Source organism: Diabrotica virgifera, chromosome 5, assembly GCF_917563875.1.
Source record: "Diabrotica virgifera virgifera chromosome 5, PGI_DIABVI_V3a".
NCBI classification, from domain to species: domain Eukaryota; kingdom Metazoa; phylum Arthropoda; class Insecta; order Coleoptera; family Chrysomelidae; genus Diabrotica; species Diabrotica virgifera.
Window position 1 is genome coordinate 155,851,770 of NC_065447.1, and position 19,239 is coordinate 155,871,008.

The following is a 19,239-nucleotide window of genomic DNA, read 5'->3' on the forward strand; positions in this document are numbered from 1 at the left end:
AATGTACAGTAACTAATACATTCATAATGCCTTGAAAACCGTTACAGTGTCTTATCTACGAGAACTAGATAACCGTATTTTCAATCCAGATAACGTCAGGCCCAACAATGCAGCTATCAACTTATTGTTTTTTTGTCGAGATAAAATCACCGTTCTTGTATGGCCAGCAAGATCACCAGACTTTGGTTAAAATTGGACAATAAATTTTCAGAATATAAAACCACAGGAAATAATCATAAGATCGAGATTGTGATCTTGCGATAGAAATGGTAATCTTGCTTGACCTCTTATTATGTATAATTACTTAGTTGTCATACGAGGTCATCTGTTTGTCATAAAATATCGAGGAGGTGGCCATTTCCGTCACATTATCACATATTTGAAGTTCCTTTCATATTTACGGATTCCAATAATATACCTACATGTTTTTTTTTAACTAAGGACAAACTCACGAGTATCCCTTAGGTTCTGTTAATTTATTGCACAAATATTAACGTGTGGAAGAGTTTGTCAAGTAATCTAAGGCTACGGCTCCACGGGCTGGAAATTGACGCTAGCAGTAGCCGCAAAACTAACTTAAGGTTCCGCAGAACGGAATAGGAATAGCCGAACTGTACCGACTACAGGACTTGTGCGTAGTCGGTTCAGTTCGGCTATTCCTATTCCGTTTCGTGGAACCTTGAGGTCGTTTTGCGGCTACTGCTAGCGTCAATTTCCAGCCCGTGGAGCCGTAGCCTAAGTTCTAAGTTCACAAGTAACTCGAAGGGTTTCTTCCTCTTGAGTCTTCTAGCCAGATCCGTGTTACCGAGGAGCTGGATGACCTCAACATTGACGTGTTGAAAAAGTCGTTCTTCGTGAATCTTGGCACATTTTTCAATGGTCTTGTTAACAGTATTCATTTCTAGGAACCTATGGAATAGAAAAGGTATATGTTCCTATATATAGTACCAATGAGTATTGACAATGCTCCTTAGAACTTTGTTTTGGAGTCGCTAGATGATGTCTACATTACTCTTACTAGCACAACCGCACAGCTGGATGCCATATGTCCATATATAGGTTTTATAGAATCTGTTTATATAAAAGTATTTTGTTACAGATTGATGGAGTGGATTGTCTTCCCAATTGCCAATACATTTGTTTATACTTCTTGATGTTAAACGGTCTCTTTTCTTTTTAACATGGGCCCTCCAGCGTAGCCTAGCGTCTAGTGTAATACCCAAATATTTTGCTGTATCGGCATAATGTGCGATACATCATCTAGCGACTCCATGTTATTTACATTAACACTGTGTTGATTTTTCTTGTTTGTAAAATTAATGTGCACTGACTTTATTTTGTTTAATTAAATTCTCCAGCATATAGTCCACTTGTTAAGTTTGTTAACAGAAGCTTGTAGTTTTTTTGCTGTTTCTTCATGATCTTGACCTAAGACCAAGACGCCAGTATCATCAGAAAAGGTAGCTATTGTGTTATGATCTAATTCAGAGATATCACTAATGTATGATAGATACAGGACTGGTCCTATTACATTACCTTGTGGTACACCTGCATTGATTTATTTCAGTTCCCCGTAGGCTTCTTCTTGCTTAACCTTAAAAATTTTATCTGATATATAAAATTTAAATGAGTATCTTCGCAAAATCCTACTTAATTTCTATTTAAGTCCTTCGTGTCATACTTTATCAAAAGCTTGCGCCACGTCAAGGAAGACAGCGGAGCAAACTTTCTTTTCTTCTAGTAACCTCTCTATGACTTGGTCGATAGTTCAATGACTTTCTCGAAACTCAAACTGGTGTAATGGAACTAGAGCTTTAGCGTCTATGAGAGGTTTCAGCCTTTTCAGCAAGAGCTTCTCATATAGCTTCAAAAATACAGGCAGTAAGGAAATCGGCCTGTACGATAATATTCTATTTGGTTGTTTTCCTGGTTTAAGTATCATTATGACCTCGGCCACTTTCCATATCTTGGGAATATCTGTACGAGGTATTTATAAGCTATTCAAATAAACATGGACAGACAGAATTATAGGAATTTTCGATTGGATTGGAGAGAACAGAAATAAACTTAATTGTACTTTCTATTTTTTATTTACCATAATCGCACTTAAAATTTGATTTGTTGTATATCATCATCACACAGTATACAGTTTCTCTTAACACTATAAAACAAATTTTTATATTAGCTTAAACGTTTTAATTTAATCATGTCTGTAGTTTAGAGGGAAATTTTTGTTTTTTTTTTCAACAGATGAGTGTTAAAACATACGTAACAGAAACAGTTAATATTACCCCATATCTCAAATGTTATACACTATTTCGCATAACCAATTCAGCTGTAAAGCTAAAAGGTGTCAAGTATCTGCCGTAGGTATAATCTATACTTATCTAGTTTATAGTTGATGATATCCGAGAAAATAGGTAAAGGAAAGTAGGCAACTATTACACCCTACTTTAAATACCAGGTAAGGTAATACTATATTTTAGTTTACCGGAGATTGTGATGCTAAAACTCAGGTATGAGGAAACCGATAGTTTCCTCTTTAAAAATTTAACCTTTTCACTGCGGCTAGCTAAAAAATTAGTATGGTCTCTGGTATGGTGTATTCCACGAATATACGACTGTTTTGGATTATCGTGACAACGAATATTTTAGTGTGCAACATAAGAAGTGCGAAAGTATTTTGCTCTAATAATTACTCCAATAAACAACAATATAATTTGCAATTTACTTTCGTTCTTCATATTTTGCACAGTAAAATATTCGTTGTCGCGATAATCCAAGAGGGTCGTATATTCGTGGAAAGGGGCTGTTTCATGCCATGCCTGCGCTGATCAACCCGGTTGTGACTGTTATTTTGTTGGTGTTAGATTCTTGAAATGTAGGAATTTTTAAATGTGTTGTAAATTTTGATATAACATGCCTAACTCTCTTCTATGGGCAACATACAATACGCAAACAATATCTGATTCATGCGGTTGCCGCAGCTAGAGATTTAAAATTTCCGGAAAAATTGGGTAGGTACAGGAAAAAAGGAAAAATACGGAAAAATTGAAATTTGTTACAATATACTAAACAAATTCTGCATCCCGTATTAAAATCGATAAATTTGTAGAATTGGATATATCTATATTATCAGAAGTGCCTTTTGTGTTTAATTCTAAAAAAACAATATTAAATATTCTTCAACAAGTTGACCAGACTAGTTCTCTTATCGAAAGCTTGCTAAAATATGTTGAAGAACGCTACGAATTTTGTTCTAAGTAGATTCACTTTGCAGTCAATCTCCTTGGTGCTCGCTTTAGAGGAGAACAATGAAGACCAACTAATGGAAGCTATAACTTACATTCTTGAAATGGCTCATTCACTAAATTTAGATGTAGCGAAGGTGGTGGCAAATCTGGCAAATTTTAGAACAAAAACTGGATTCTTTTGGTCTAAATTCTTTATGGGATAGTGCGAATAATACTCATCCCGTTATATGGTGGCAAGGTTTGTGTACATCTCAACCACTTATGCCAATCGCCTCCCGAATTTTAAATGGATCTCCATCTTCCGCCTCTTCAGAAAGAAACTGGTCTTTACACAGCCTCATACATACAAGCAAACGAAATATATTATCACAGGATACAATTCAGAAGTTGTTGCTATTCATTTAAATTTGGTTATAAACGAAAAACAGATATTCATTTACAATGCTAGACCAGATCCACTTTTAGAAAAAAACTAACAAAAATCATGTTGTTTTATCCGTCCAGGATGATGAGGCAGGGTTCGAGTCTGAATCAGATGCTTGGTGTGAAGATTCAGACTCAGATTAAAATATACCACTGAGCGCTTTGGTTAAATAATGTACTTTCTACGTTTGTAGTTTCGGTTTTGATACTTTGAATTATTAGATAATAATTATAATTTTTGGCCGTACATACGTCATGTTTGTACTTATATCTTAGATATAATTATTATTATTTTTACAAAATATATTTAAACGAGTTTAAAATTGGTATTATTTCACGTTTCAAGTCTCAATGAAAAAATATTTAAATTTTCCCATTTTTTCCAATTTTTCAGTGGTCTGAAAAAAAAACGGAAAAAACCTGTTTTTTCTCTAGCCGCAGAGAATGCCGAAAAAGGCTACGCGTATTTAGCCGGTTCCCGTTGTACGGGCCCGAAATTATTTTACGGATATGTCCGGTTCCCGCAGTGAATAGAAAATTTAATCGCTAAATCTTTGACGTATGTAATTTGTGACTGTTACCCTGTATTTCAAATTATTGGAAAGAGGTAATTGTTAACAGCCAACTATTATACCGCACCTAACGTAAACGGCAAAAGTTATACGGTGCTATTATATTATGTGATCTACCCCGAGGATAAGGTATACCGTCATAGCTCTATTATAATGTAAGGTGTATTGATCGCAAACTGAAAATTCCTGAAGGATTTGCACAAAATACCGAAATAAACATTTGGAGGAAAATAAATGTAAAATGAAAGGGGACTAATAATTTATAAAAAAATCACCCCAACTATTTACAAAACAATACAGACTAATTATTAATAAGGTGGGTTTACACGCTACGATATATCGTCGAGAATTCTCACGACAAATTTATTGCTCCGAGAAATCGAAGAGTGGAGTACCTATTGTTTACACTCTTCGATAATTGTAACGATTTTTGATCATATTCTGTCGTCGCCAACTATCGACTCCATTAAAGCCGTAGCCATGGAGGAAGTAGTACTATCAGTACTATATTATATTATTAAAAAGGGAATCATTAAATCCTTATATGATAGAGAAAAAATTACTTGTTCTAACGAAAATTCATTTTAGAAGAAAAACAATTGTTAACATCTGTTTTATTAAAAAATGATTATCCTTTATCGTTTATAAATAAGGAATTGTCAAGATTGGATCGAATGGAACAGAACAACTTAGAACGGGATCCTACAACATTCACAAGAAATAATACGAGGAAAATATCAATACCATATATAAAAGGACTATCCGAGAAACTTAAAACATTAGAAAATAAATTCAACATTTCAACAACATTCAAAACAAAAAACACATTGAGATTTATTCTATCTAAAACTAAACCTAACAATGAACAAGAAAGAACAAAGAATTGCATTTATAAAATACCTTGTCAATGCGAACAATTTTATTTAGGTGAAACATCAAGACCATTAAACGTTAGAATAAGTGAACATCAGTCTTATATTAAAAATAGAGAATTTGATAGATCTCAAATATGTCAACATGCATGGGATAATGAACGGTTCAGTGGAGATATTCAAGTATAGTCCTGAAAGAATCACATAGTAAAAAGAGAAAAATCAAAGAAGCGGCTCTAATTATGCTAAAGGAAACCAATTGTGTCGCAAATTCCTCAGTAGAATGCAGTAGGAAGTGGTTACCCATACTGAAATAGGAAGTCAATAGAAAGAAAATACCACGATTAGTAAGTCAATAACATATCGAGCTAGTACATATTTTATATTTTAGTATTATTTATTGTATATCTATGTATTATTAATATTATTTATAATTTAAACATATTAATGTCAGAATTTGGTATTAGTTCCTTGAGAGTAAATTAAATGTAAGACCAAATACTTACGATGACGGGATAGTATCACGAGGTTTTTTCCTGTTTTTCCCTCGTGATTTACTATTGAATCTCTAACGCGAGAATTTTACTGTCATCGTTGCATTTGATTGTCTTTTTAAAGACAGATCACATGCCATGATTTTTTTGTGAAGGATATTCTTGAGTTGGGGTTGATTTCATGTAATCGAATGAACTATATTTCAATAAAGTCGTCCCAAGAATGCAATTCATAAATATTGGCAATATCATTTTAAAGTCTTCTATTTTAAAATGTATAATATATTAGTCCTGTCGCCAGGGGGGTACAACGGCCTCCTTAATTCAGATGGACTTACCCAAGTTTCTTTTATGTATTTTGAAACGTAGAACACGAATTTTTTGGGTAACAGTTAATCCGGATGTCGATAAGATTGTTATAAACAAATAACTTGAGGAATTGCATAACAGAGATTTTTCGCAAAACAAAACATTTTTTTGTATTTTTTGGGTGATTCTAAGCAAAAAATTCTCTTACAAGTTTTTTCGTAGGATCCATAGTTTTCGAGATAAACGCGGTTGAACTTTCAAAAAATTTAAAAATTGCAATTTTTGAACCCGAATAACTTTTTATTAAAAAAGAAAATAGCAATTCTGCTTACTGTATTTGAAACTTCAAGTGAAATTCTATCGGTTTTGATTATTTGCATTGCTAAAAATTAATTTTTTTATTGTTAGACAAAGCTATAAACACATAGTGTGTTCCGTGCCCAATGCATGCGTTTTAATGTACGTAATCTACGTAGAAATTGTCTGTATGCGCGCCTACTCGTTCGATTTTAAATGTGAAATGCATTGGAAACATCATTCAATCACTATGTGTTTATAGCTTTGTTTAACAATAAAAAAATTAATTTTTAGCAATGAAAATAATCAAAACCGATAGAACTTAACTTAAACTTTTAAATGCGGTAAGCAGAATTGCTATTTTATTTTTTTAATTAAAAGTTATTCGGGTTCAAAAAGTGCAATTTTTCGATTTCTTAAAAGTTTAACCGCGTTTATGTCGAGAACTATGCTTCCTACGAAAAAACTTGTAAAAACATTTTTTGCTTAGAATGACCAAAAAAATACAAAAACATGTTTTGTTTTGCGAAAAATCGCTGGTACGTAATTCCTCAAGTTCTTTGTTTATAACAATCTCTGGGGTCAAAATACATAAAAAAAACTTGGGTAAGTCTATCTGAATAAAGGAGGCCGTTGTAACCCCCCTGGCGACAGGACTATATGTCTGAATTCCCAATACAAATGAGTCAGATTAAATAAATTATTAAAAGAATATTTTACTTAGCAACAACATTTTTGTTTAATTTAGTAGTATTTTGTAATTTGACGACACCCGATTTGGGCGTCGAAACGTTAATAAAATTATTTTTTTTTCAATTTAATTGTGCCTTATTTCCCATATAAATAGTTAATCATAAAAATGCCACAATAGTCCAGGGCGCATCTGTTTTGAGATGGACGTTGAGAGGTGACTCAAATTTTTTTGCAGAAATTGCTTAAAAATAACTCAAATAATAATATTTGAGTTATCCTCCCACTCAAAATGGTCCGGAACATTGTTTAAATAATCAAAATGTCAAAATATGAAGGAAAAATTCGATTTTTTTATTGGTTTTTTGATTATAACTTTAAAACTATTCATTTTTGAGAAAAGTTGCACTAACATAAAAGTTGAGTAATTAAATTTCCTACAATATAGAATTGGTTACAAATTTAAAAAATAGTCACCCTTGTTGCAAAATAGCAATAATTGCGAAAAAAACCATATAAAAACAAGTATTCGCATTTTACATTTTTCAACCATTTATGCTATACTTAGGACCTTCATATTTTACCCAGAAAAACTTTATGATATAGTAAAACAACACTGTAAATTTCATTAAGATGAGTTTAATAGATTTTGCAAAATAAATTTTGCAATCCAGCTTTCGCAAAAAAAATTCATTTTTTTAAAATGTTGCAGGACTGAAAATAAAGCAGATAGCAAGTTGAATTTTTTTTGCTTATAGAAGTGTACTGTACCTTTCATTTGCAATTTGCAAAATTAAAATCAATTAATTACCACGGCGTCAGGAAAATTTTTAAATAAACATTAATGATTGGTGCTACGCGCAGGACAGCGGTGTTCGATTCACACAAGTTGATTTCCACCAAAATTTCTTCCAATCTTTATCTAATATATTATTTTCTTACTCTATATTTTGTTGTATTTTAATATTTTAATTCCACAAAAATCAAACTAATTTTATTATTGTTTGTGAAATATTGTTTAAACAATTGCATATGTTTAAAAATAATAAACTTTTATTCGCTAAGTTAAAATATATGAACAAAGAAAGTTTTTGCTAAAAAAAGTGTTATTTCAAAGGATAGAGTATGTGTTTTTATTTTGCAATAAACAATTTTTTTTATTTATATCGAAAGTTAATACAAATTAAAATGTATCAATCATTATCAAAGGTCATTGCAATGCCCAATCAGAGCAAACTATCCGCTGTCCTGCGCGCAGCACCAATAATTAATGTTTATTTAAAAAAATTCCTGACGCCGTGGTAGTTAATCGATTTTAGTTTTGCAAATTGCAAATCAAAGGTACAGTACACTTCTATAAGCAAAAAAAACTCAACTTGCTGTCTGCTTTATTTTCAGTCCTGTAACATTTTGAAAAAATGATTTTTTTTGCGAAAGCTGGATTGCAAAATTTATTTTGCAAAATCTATTAAACCGATCTTAATGAAATTTACAGTATTGTTTTACTGTATCATAAAGTTTTTCTGGGTGAAATATGAAGGTCCTAAGTTTAGCACAAATGGTTGAAAAAGGTAAAATGTGAATACTTGTTTTTGTATGTTTTTTTCGCAATTATTGCTATTTTGCAACAAGTGTGACCATTTCTTAAATTTTTAGCCAATTCTGTATTGTAGGAAATTTAGTTACGCAACTTTTATGTTAGTACAACTTTTCTAGCAAATGAATACTTTTAAAGTTATAATCAAAAAACCAAGAAAAAAATCGAATTTTTCCATCATTTTTTGACATTTTGATTATTTAAACAATGTTCCGGACCTTTTTGAGAGGGAGGATAACTCAAATATTATTATTTGAATTATTTTCAAGCAATTTCTGCAAAAAAATTTGAGTCACCTCTCAACGTCCAAATGTACTAATATTTTTACAGATGGGCCCTGGTCTACAAGGAAATAGCTTCAGAACAATACTATCAGTACTACTCGGATGTTTAGTAAAAAAAGGTCAAAGTACCACTAAGTAGGTTTATATCATCCGTGCCCATCCCAGATTTTTCCGATTTGAAACAGTTCTTTCATGTACACGTACATAATGCACAAATTTTTTATAATGGTGTTTCGATCTGCCGATGGATCAAACTAAGGGTATTTTTTTACGAGCTCAGTATAATATGCTACATCTTTTTTATTTCTGTCAAAAGTCACGTGTGACTTTTATAAAGTTCAATGATCTCACTCAAAAACTCTGGAGGAGTTAAAATAGCACAAGTATCTCTTGATTCTTTGCATTTTCGTCTAACAAAATAGACGGAAACTCTGTGTCTCTAGTCTCTGACTGGGCAACAACACAAACTAAGACAATTGTAGCAAGAAATCGTTGCATCCTGTTTACACGTTCAGACAAGTCGGTACGATTCTCCGAAGTTGATCCGGGGACGGCGAAACATGCAATCCAATTCCGATAAATCGCTGCGATGTCCCGTTTACACATGACGATACATTGAAACAACTCGATCTTTACGACAAATTGTTCGCATTTATCGTAGCGTATAAACCGGCTTATTCAATTTAAGAGGCAGGCAATAATTCTAGCTTAAAAAAGTCATGCAGGTACCCTAACCAAAAAGATTATGGTGTTATTTATATGATAGTAAATAAATAAGTTTATGGTATTTTCCTGAAAAATGTTTATTATTACTTTGCAATAACATCCCGATCAAAGAACAATCTGACCCCAAAAAAAAATAAAGGAAGGATGAAAATTTGGGAATAGGTAGTTGAAATTATCTATTATTATATAAGACAAAGTTTACAATTCTACATCCCCTCCATTTTACAAAAATGGAGAGGAATACAGAAGATCCTCTCGAAGATGAAAAAAATACATTTAAAATAAGACCGGAATTGGATAAAATGCTAATTCTAAACAACTTTTCTTCTATAGAGTTTTTTCACTAAGTCAATACTTTTCGAGTTATTTACGAGTGAATATGTTCATGTTTAACAAAGTAAAACATGTTTTTGGACGGTTTCTCGGAGATAACTCAAAAAGTAAGTATTTTAGCGAAAAAAATATTCTTAGCAAAAATGTAGCCCATCAAAAATTGAAAAAAATGGTGTATTCGCTCTGAGCGTTAACAAAGTGTCAAAGCAAAATCGACCGACCTGCTCATGGTGGCGGTTTTTTGAAATTTTATCAGGACGCTTTGTGTATGTTTAAATGAGACATTAAAAAAATGCCGTGTCATGCTAGTTATATTATGTATTAATATAAACAGAAAATAAAAACGCACTTAATCTGATAGAAATTCTTCTATTTCCAATCTTGATTATCAGTTTGATTTTGTATACATAACCTCACTATCGCAGTTTCTGTCAATATAGGCGGGTTGACATTACTAGTGAATAACGAACGTGGCTCACGCTTACGTATTTTGCCCGTGCTATTGTTAGATATTTTATTATCCATTTTCAAACTCGAGCAGTGCATTTGTATTTATGCAATGCGTAGATACTAAATGTACTGCTCGAGTTTGAAAATAGACAATAAATTATCTTACAATAGCACGGGCAAAATACGTAAGCGTGAGCCACGTTCGTTATTCACTAGTAATGTCAACCCGCCTTAAATCTTTATTAACGAAAAAGAAAATATTTTTGTTGCACTATAAATTACAGTATAAATTAATAACTAATGAATTCTAACAATTGTATTCGGTTATTATCACTACAAAATGAAATATTCAAGTTTAACAAAATAATCCCATAAGACTCAATGTTAAAACGTCCTGACAAAATCTGACAGCGTGTCACGTGACTGTAAGTAGAGGGGAGACGCACGGAGCCAATACGTGAGGTCTGTAGACCCAGTAGAAGCAGAGTTGCAGCTAATGAAAAGTAGGTTGTTCTTCGTCACATTCCAAATCGAATATTTCAATGTGAAATAACCCAAAACGGAGCACTTTTAGGGGAACATTCATTTTAAATTTTTAAAGTGTTTAAAAAAAGGTTTATTTTTGTTAAAAAAAAACTTGTAATATTAAAAGTAAGTGAATTACGCTCCAAATATCGTTAGTCCCTTTTATTTTTTGGTAAAAAAATCGCTAAATCACCTCCTAATTAGCATCACATATACGTTTTAACATTACCACTTCACAAGTTCATGAAGTGATGGCAGACAAACTGAAATTTGTGATCTGGAATGCAGATGGATTAGCCCAACACAAACATGAACTTAGTTTATACTTGACAAGTCATAAAATTGGTCTAATATTAATATCAGAAACGCACTTCACAAAAAAGAATGTCTTAAAAATGCCATACTATACAGTTTACCATACCATGTATCCTGATGGAACCGTCCACGGTGGCACTGCATCACTGCAATCATTATTAAAAACACAATCAAACATCATCTCGCAACTTGTCTTGCAAAAGAATACATACAAGCCACAAACATAGTTGTAGAAGACTGGACAGGCCCCATTACTTTCTCTGCGGTTTATTGCCCTCCAAAGCACAAAATAGCAAAAGAAGACTTTAAAGAGTTCTTCGACGAATTAGGCAACCGATTCATTTGTGGCTGTGACTATAATGCCAAGCATCAGAGTTGGGGTTCTAGACTAGATACGACCCGAGGAAGAGAGCTATACAAAGCAATAAACAACGATAATCTAGAAGTAGTAGCAACACGAAAACCAACGTACTGGCCAACCGACTTAAATAAAACACCCGATCTTCTGGACTTTAGCATAACTAAACAAATTAACAGGAACTATATGCATGCGGAGTCATGTTATGAACTTTCTTCCGATCATTCGCCAGTTGTTATAACACTAATAAAAAAAAATCTCCACAGGGAAAAACCATGTGTATTGCACAACCGAAAAACAAACTGGAACATCTTTAAACAACTTGTCGAGGAGCGACTTCAACTAAACATTTCCCTAAAGACCAATGAGGAGATCGAATATGCAGTAGAACACCTAAACTTAGTTATACAACAAGCTGCCTGGGACTCAACAACACCCAGCAACAATGAAATGAAGAGTGAATACACTTCAATATCAATAAGAGAGAAAATAGCCCAGAAAAGAAAACTCAGAAAACAGTGGCAAGCAACTAGAGCGCCGCAAACAAAACGCAGTTAAACAATGCTGATAAGGAGCTAAAAGAAATGATAGCAACAGAAAAGAATCTACAATTCAGTGAACACATAAAACAACTAGATACAACGGAACAAACAAACTACTCCCTATGGAAGGCTACTAGAAAATTAAAGAGACCCCAATACAATATACCACCATTAAAAAAAGAGCAGGGCGGATGGTTAAAAACACCAAAGGAAAAAGCAGAGACATTTGCAAACCACCTAAGAACTGTGTTCATTCCCAATGAAACAACTGACCCCAACCAAGAGGAAACAATAAACCAAGCACTTGAAGAACCATACCAGCTAGAATTACCAGAAAAAAGATTAAAAAAAGTGAAATAAGATCCACAATAAGATTCAATACCAACCCTAAAAAAGCTCCAGGGTACGACGTAATCACAGGACAAATATTGCAAGAACTGACGGAAGTAGGATATACATATCTTTCAACACAATTATTCAATTCAATCATGAAAATCAGCTATTTACCGCCACAATGGAAAGTAGCCGAAATAACGCCTATTTTAAAACAAGGCAAACCACCTGAAAGGGTAGAATCATACCGGCCCCTCAGTCTACTACCAGTGCTATCCAAAGTGTTCGAAAAACTTTTATTAACAAGACTAACGCCTCTCCTAGAAGACAAGGGAATGATTCCAACTCACCAATTTGGATTCAGGCAGAAACATTCTATCATTCAACAAGTACATCGAATAGTAAACAGAATCCATAAAGACCTCGAAGCATCCAGATATTGCTCCGCCCTGTTCATAGACATAGGACAAGCGTTCGACAAGGTATGGCACCAGGGGTTGCTCTATAAGCTGAGGAGTTGTTTGCTTCTAAATTATTACACAATATTAAAGTCATACCTTACAAATAGACGCTTTAGAGTCAAATACGACAATGAAATATCAGAACTCCAACCCATAACAGCGGGTGTCCCCCAGGGAAGTGTACTGGATCCTGTCCTGTACCTACTCTATACTGCCGACCTTCCAACAGCACCTGCCACAACAACAGCTACATTTGCAGATGATACTGCGATCTTATGCTCCAACAAGAATCCAAACATCGCCTCAAAACTACTACAAAATAACATAACTGAAGTCGAAAAATGGTTACAAAAATGGAGAATTAATCCAAATGAGCAAAAGTCGATACATGTAACATTTACAACCCGTAGAGGAACCTGTCCACCTATATGACACATATTTTCCAAGCGAAAACAATTGGGCCATAAAGTGAGAGACATATACTGGCTAATAGGAAAAAAATCCCAGTTATCAACACAAAATAAATTACTCCTATACAAAGCGGTGTTGAAGCCAATTTGGACCTATGGGATAGAACTGTGGGGAACAGCCGCAAATTCTAATATAGAAATTATACAAAGGTTCCAATCCAAAATACTAAGGATGATTTTAAATATACCGTGGTATATCACCAACAACGCCGTACATCGAGATGCAGAGCTAACTTATGTAAAGGAAGAAATTACATATCGCAACTCTGCTTCTATTGGGTGTGCAGACCTCACGCATACACCATTTTTTCAACTTTTTATAAGCCATATTTTTACTAAGAATATTTTTTTCGCTAAAATACTTACTTTTTGAGTTATCTCCGAAAAACCGTCAAAAAACATTTTTTTTTTGGTTAAAAATGAACACATTCACTCGCAAATAACTCGAAAAGTATTGACTTAGTAAATAAAATCTATAGAACAAAAGTTACTTAGAATTAGTCATTTTATCCAATTCCGGACTTATTTTGAACTTATATTTTTTCACCCCAAGAAAAAATTTTCACCCCGTATTTCCTAATTTTTGTAAAATGGAGGGGATGTAGAATTGTAAACTTTTTCTTATATAATAATAGACAATTTCAACTACCTATTGCCAAATTTTCATCCTTTCTTTATTTTTTTGGAGGTTTTCGTAAAATTTTGCGTTCCCTGATCGGGCTATAAAAATTTTGCCTACAAACGGTTTGTTGCCTTTCATTATTGTATGCAAAACCTTCTGAGAAAAGATTATGGTGTTGTTCGGTAGATTGCAAGCTATAGCAGGACGGTGACGGTAGACCGCATAGTATAGTGGCACCATTTATACTGTATTTTAAATTTATAAACTAAAGTCTTGAGGTCTGTACCTCAGAGACGACATATTTAAAGTATTGCACATAGGGTTAGACGATAAACTTCCATAATTAAAATGAGAATTTGATAAAAAACTACATGTTTGGCTCGGAAGATTATTAAAATTATTCGTGTAGAGATCATGTTGGTTGTATTGTGAATAAGAGCACTTCCATGGCATTACATACTGAAGATCTGGATGTGGATGTGTTGTAGAATGACTTGAAGTCGCTTGATTTTGGTATGGGAATAATGCTTTTTCGGATAAGTCTGGTTTTAAAGAGACCGGAGACGCCTTGGTAGGTAGCTTGGTCGTAGAGGTTTGTTGGAAGTTGTGACTTCTCTCGTTTCTTCGAAATTTTGCTCGCCGGTTTTGGAACCATACCTAAAATTAAAAAATGTTTTTTAGTTACAGTTGTTATTTAGACTTAATTTAAATTTATCTAATAAGGTTTTCTTAGATCATCTTAAACATTGTTGCGAATGGATTTAGTGTCCGCAGTGATAGAAACCTAAACATGCAACAAAAAGGTTAAACATTCTTGGCTTCCAGACTGTGATATACTAATCTAAAGTTAACCACATTTTTCCCACTTTTGTCTCTGGGTGAACGAAAATACATAAAAAATAAGTACAACTTTTACGTAATCCCGGGATCATAGTTATAAAAATCCAATGCTGTGTTGCAAAAAAAATCACAAACAGCAATGAATGTGATAATTTGTGAAAATATTTAGGCATAAGGTTTGCAAGGGTCTTAATCTTAAAATATGACTAGTTTCGGTGATTTTAGTCAAATGTGAAATATAAAGCTGTTGAAACATCAATAACATCCATAATCACAAAAATTGCACTTCAAAGGCATTGCATATTCGAAAATCTAAAAACTTCAACTGGAACCAATAGCCCGGTCAGGGAACGCAATATTTTACGAAAACCTCCAAAAAAATAAAGGAAGGATGAAAATTTGAAAATAGGTAGTTGAAATTGTCTATTATTATATAAGAAAAAGTTTACAATTGTACATCCCCTCCATTTTACAAAAATTGGAAAATACGGGGTGAAAATTTTTTTCTCGGGGTGAAAAAATGTACTTCAAAATAAGTCCGGAATTGGATAAAATGACTAATTCTAAGTAACTTTTGTTCCATAGAGTTTTTTTACTAAGTCAATACTTTTCGAGTTATTTGCGAGTGAATGTGTTCATTTTTAACCAAAAAAAAAAAAATGTTTTTGGACGGTTTTTCGGAGATAACTCAAAAAGTAAGTATTTTAGCGAAAAAATATTTTAGTATATATAGTAAAAATATAGCTTATAAAAAATTGAAAAAAAAATGGTGTATGCTTGAGGTCTGCAGACCCAGTAGAAGCAGAGTTGCAGCTAATGATATGTAGGTTCTTCTTCATCAAATTCCAAATCGAATATTTCAATGTGAAATAATAAAAAAACGGAGCACTTTTCGGCGAAAATTCATTACAACTTTTTTAAAGTGTTTAAAAAAGGGTTTATATTTGTTTTTTAAAAAATTTCTAACATTAAAAGTAAGTGAGTTATGCTCAAAATATTGTTGGTCCCTTTTATTTTTTGGTAAAAAAATGGCGAAAATCACCCCTTAATTAGCTTCTCAAATAAAATTAATCGTTACCGCTTTACAAGTTACTTTACTTATATATTGTTTATATTATCTATAAGTTACATTGGTTCAAAGTGCTCAGTTTTGAAAAAAATTTGGTTTAAAATAAAACATTTTTTTTTATTTTGAAAAAAATCGTAATTGTTTATGGAATTAACTTAAAAACAATTAGGAATACCAAAAATCTCAAAGAGTAATAAAATGTACGTTTTGCTTTCCTGAACATTTTTTGATTTTTTGTTTTCGTGTTAGACAAAAATTGGTTATGCTATGGCTGTTCAAAATTTGCCTAAACTCGTGATTAGTTACTCGTTCAAGCCATTTTAACTACAGCTTTTTAAAAACGAAGCACTTTGAACCGATGAAACTTATAGATCATATAAATAATACATAGACAAAGTAACTTGTGAAGTGGTAATGTTAAAATGTATATGTGCTAATTAGGTGGTGATTTTCGCGATTTTTTTTTACCAAAAAATAAAAAAAAAACAACAATATTTTGAGCGCAATTCACTTAATTTTAATATTACAAGTTTTTTCAAAAAACAAAAATAAACCTTTTTTTAAACACTTTGAAAAAGTTCAAATAAGTTTTCCCCTAAAAGTGCTCCGTTTTTGGGTTATTTCACATTGAAATATTCAATTTGGAATTTGACGAAGAAGAACCTACTTTTCATTAGCTGCAACTCTGCTTCTACTGGGTCTATAGACCTCATGTATACAGCATTATTTTCAATTTTTTATGGGCTATATTTTTGCTAAGAATATTTTTTTCGCTAAAATACTTACTTTTTGAGTTATCTCCGAAAAACCGTCCAAAAACATGTTTTATTTTGTTAAACATGAATATATTCACTCGCAAATAATTCGAAAAGTATTGACTTAGTGAAAAACTCTATTGAAGAAAAGTTGTTTAGAATTAGTCATTTTATCTAATTCCGATCTTATTTTGAATGTATTTTTTTCATCTTCGAGAGGGGGTATTCCCCTCCTTTTTTATAAAATGGAGGGGATGTAGAGTTGTAAACTTTTTCTTATATAATAATAGACAATTTAAACTACCTATTCCCAAATTTTCATCCTTCCTTTATTTTTTTTGGGGTCAGATTGTTCTTTGATCGGGTTACAAGTACTAGTGACAACCCAAATTTGTGCCTCATACAATTTGCAACGCAAACGAACGATAAATAAGAAGAAGACCAGGGGGAGTGTAAGATTATATTCCATACTTATATATTTATCTAGATAAAATTTCATCGATTCCTGGTTCTCCGTACTCAGATAGAACTAAAACTAATAGAACGTGAAAGACAGTTAATATTTCATTTTGTTTCAGAGGTAGACCATCATCCTATCACGTACGTTTCACTCTCTTGAGCTCCCCAAGGAGGCCTATTGTCTGCCCTGAACAAAAAAAAAACGAACTGTCTCACCAATCAAAATTATAAACAATAATTTTCGTTTAGACGCTGTAGCGACATCTGGTTAAAACAATTCGAAATTTTAGATCTGAAAATCTAAAGACCTACTGAAAACAAGACAGAGAAAACCAGAAGACAGAGAAAATACGAAACAAAACAATCAGACAAAACCTAAAACTAGAACCAATCAATGAGAATATAGTAGAGGGACAACTTAGATCGTTCGGGCACGTGTGAAGAATGTCGAATAGTGCAGTTGATATGTGAACCAATTTTCTATTTAATGATAGAACTATATTATAATTTGGACCTACACACATAAAGGTACAAATTTAGATATGAGGCCATCTCAGAATTTGTCTTGTACAAAAATGCATGATAACTTTTGAACGAGACGTCAGATTTCAACCAAATTTCGTATATAGGTTCTTTTTCTGATGTATAGGATCGAGGTCTTGAACAGGAATAATCGGTTTACCAGAAGTTGTGTTTTTACTGTTCTTTTATGTAAGAATATGTTGTTTTTTTCAATTCTTTCACCCTGTATATATAATTTTTTCATAAAGGTAATACCGCCATTGAAAAGAGTGTAAAAATATTTTTTAGGAAATATTTTAAACTTTTTAGTTACGTTAATTACCATTTAATAAATGCATAACGTATTTTCACATGTACCTATGGGCGGCAGATTCATTTTGAATGCACGCCATTTTTGTAAAAGACAAAGTCTGAGATAGCCTTAAATTTAAATTTGAATTTAATTATTATATACTTCTACCATTAAATGCACAATAATTCTTATATTATTATTTGCACGAATCTGCAGCACATACGTACCTACATGTGAAGATACATTATGCATTTATTAAATGGTAATTAATATAAATAAAGAGGTCAAAATATTTCCTAAAAAATATTTTTACGCCATTTTCAATGCCGGTATTACCTTTTTGAAAAATTAGTATATACAGGGTGAAAGAATTGAAAAAATAAATAACATATTTTTACAAAAAAATCAGGAAAACACAACTTCTGGTAAACCGATGTTTCCGGTTCAAGAGCTCGATCCTATACATAAAAAAAAGAACCTATATTCCAAATTTGGTCTTGAAATTGGACTTTTCGTTCAAAAGTTATCGTGCTATCAGTCAAATATGTATAGTCGCCATTTTGAATGCCCGCCTTTTTTGTAAAAGGCAAAATCTGAGATGGCCTCATATCTAAATTTGAACCTTTTTATGTGTAGTATATGTGGTCCAAATTATATGCTTCTCTCATTAAATGCACAATAATTTTCATAATATTTGCACGAATTTGCCGCACATAGGTACATGTGAATATAAGTTCTGTGGCTTGGTTCTAAAAGGGCCAATGTCAAATTTTTGTTTTTTTTGTACAGCTGTCTTTTGAATTTAATATTGACCAAACAAAATGCAAAAAATTGACATTGGCTCTTTTAGCATTAAGCCACATTATGTGACTTGGTGTTAAAATGGCCAATTTCAATTTTTTTCATTTTGTTTGGTCAATATTAAATTCAAAAGAAAGCTGTACAAAAAAACAAAAATTTGACATTGACCCTTTTAGAACCAAGCCACAGAGTTATGCATTTATTACATGGTAATTAACATAACTAAAAAGTTCAAAATATTCCCTAAAAGATATTGTTATGCTCTTTTCAATGCCGGTATTAGATTTTTGAAAAATTAATATATACAGGGTGAAAGATTTAAAAAAAGCAACATATTTTTACATAAAAACTCAGGAAAAATACAACTTTTGGTAAACCAATTGTTTCGGTTTAGGAATCTCGATCTCATACATCAAAAAAATAACCCATATACCAAATTTGGTTGAAGTCGGACATTTCGTTTAAAAGTTATCGTGCTATTAGTCACATATGTATCGTCGCCATTTTAAATGCCCGCCAATTGTGTAAAAGGTAAAATCTGAGATAGCCTCATATATCTAATTTTATACCTCTA

General features: G+C 32.4%; 1 protein-coding gene across 1 annotated transcript in view; it reads right to left on the reverse strand.

The window, feature by feature from the left end:
* Positions 1-13,683: 13,683 nt before the first annotated feature.
* Positions 13,684-19,239, reverse strand: part of LOC126884526 (paired mesoderm homeobox protein 1-like) — a 109,574-nt gene continuing 104,018 nt past the window's right edge. The window contains exon 4 of the mRNA XM_050650468.1: positions 13,684-14,584. Within this exon, the coding sequence (XP_050506425.1) occupies positions 14,186-14,584 (399 nt within the window). The 3' untranslated portion in view covers positions 13,684-14,185. The remainder of the gene's footprint in view (positions 14,585-19,239) is intronic.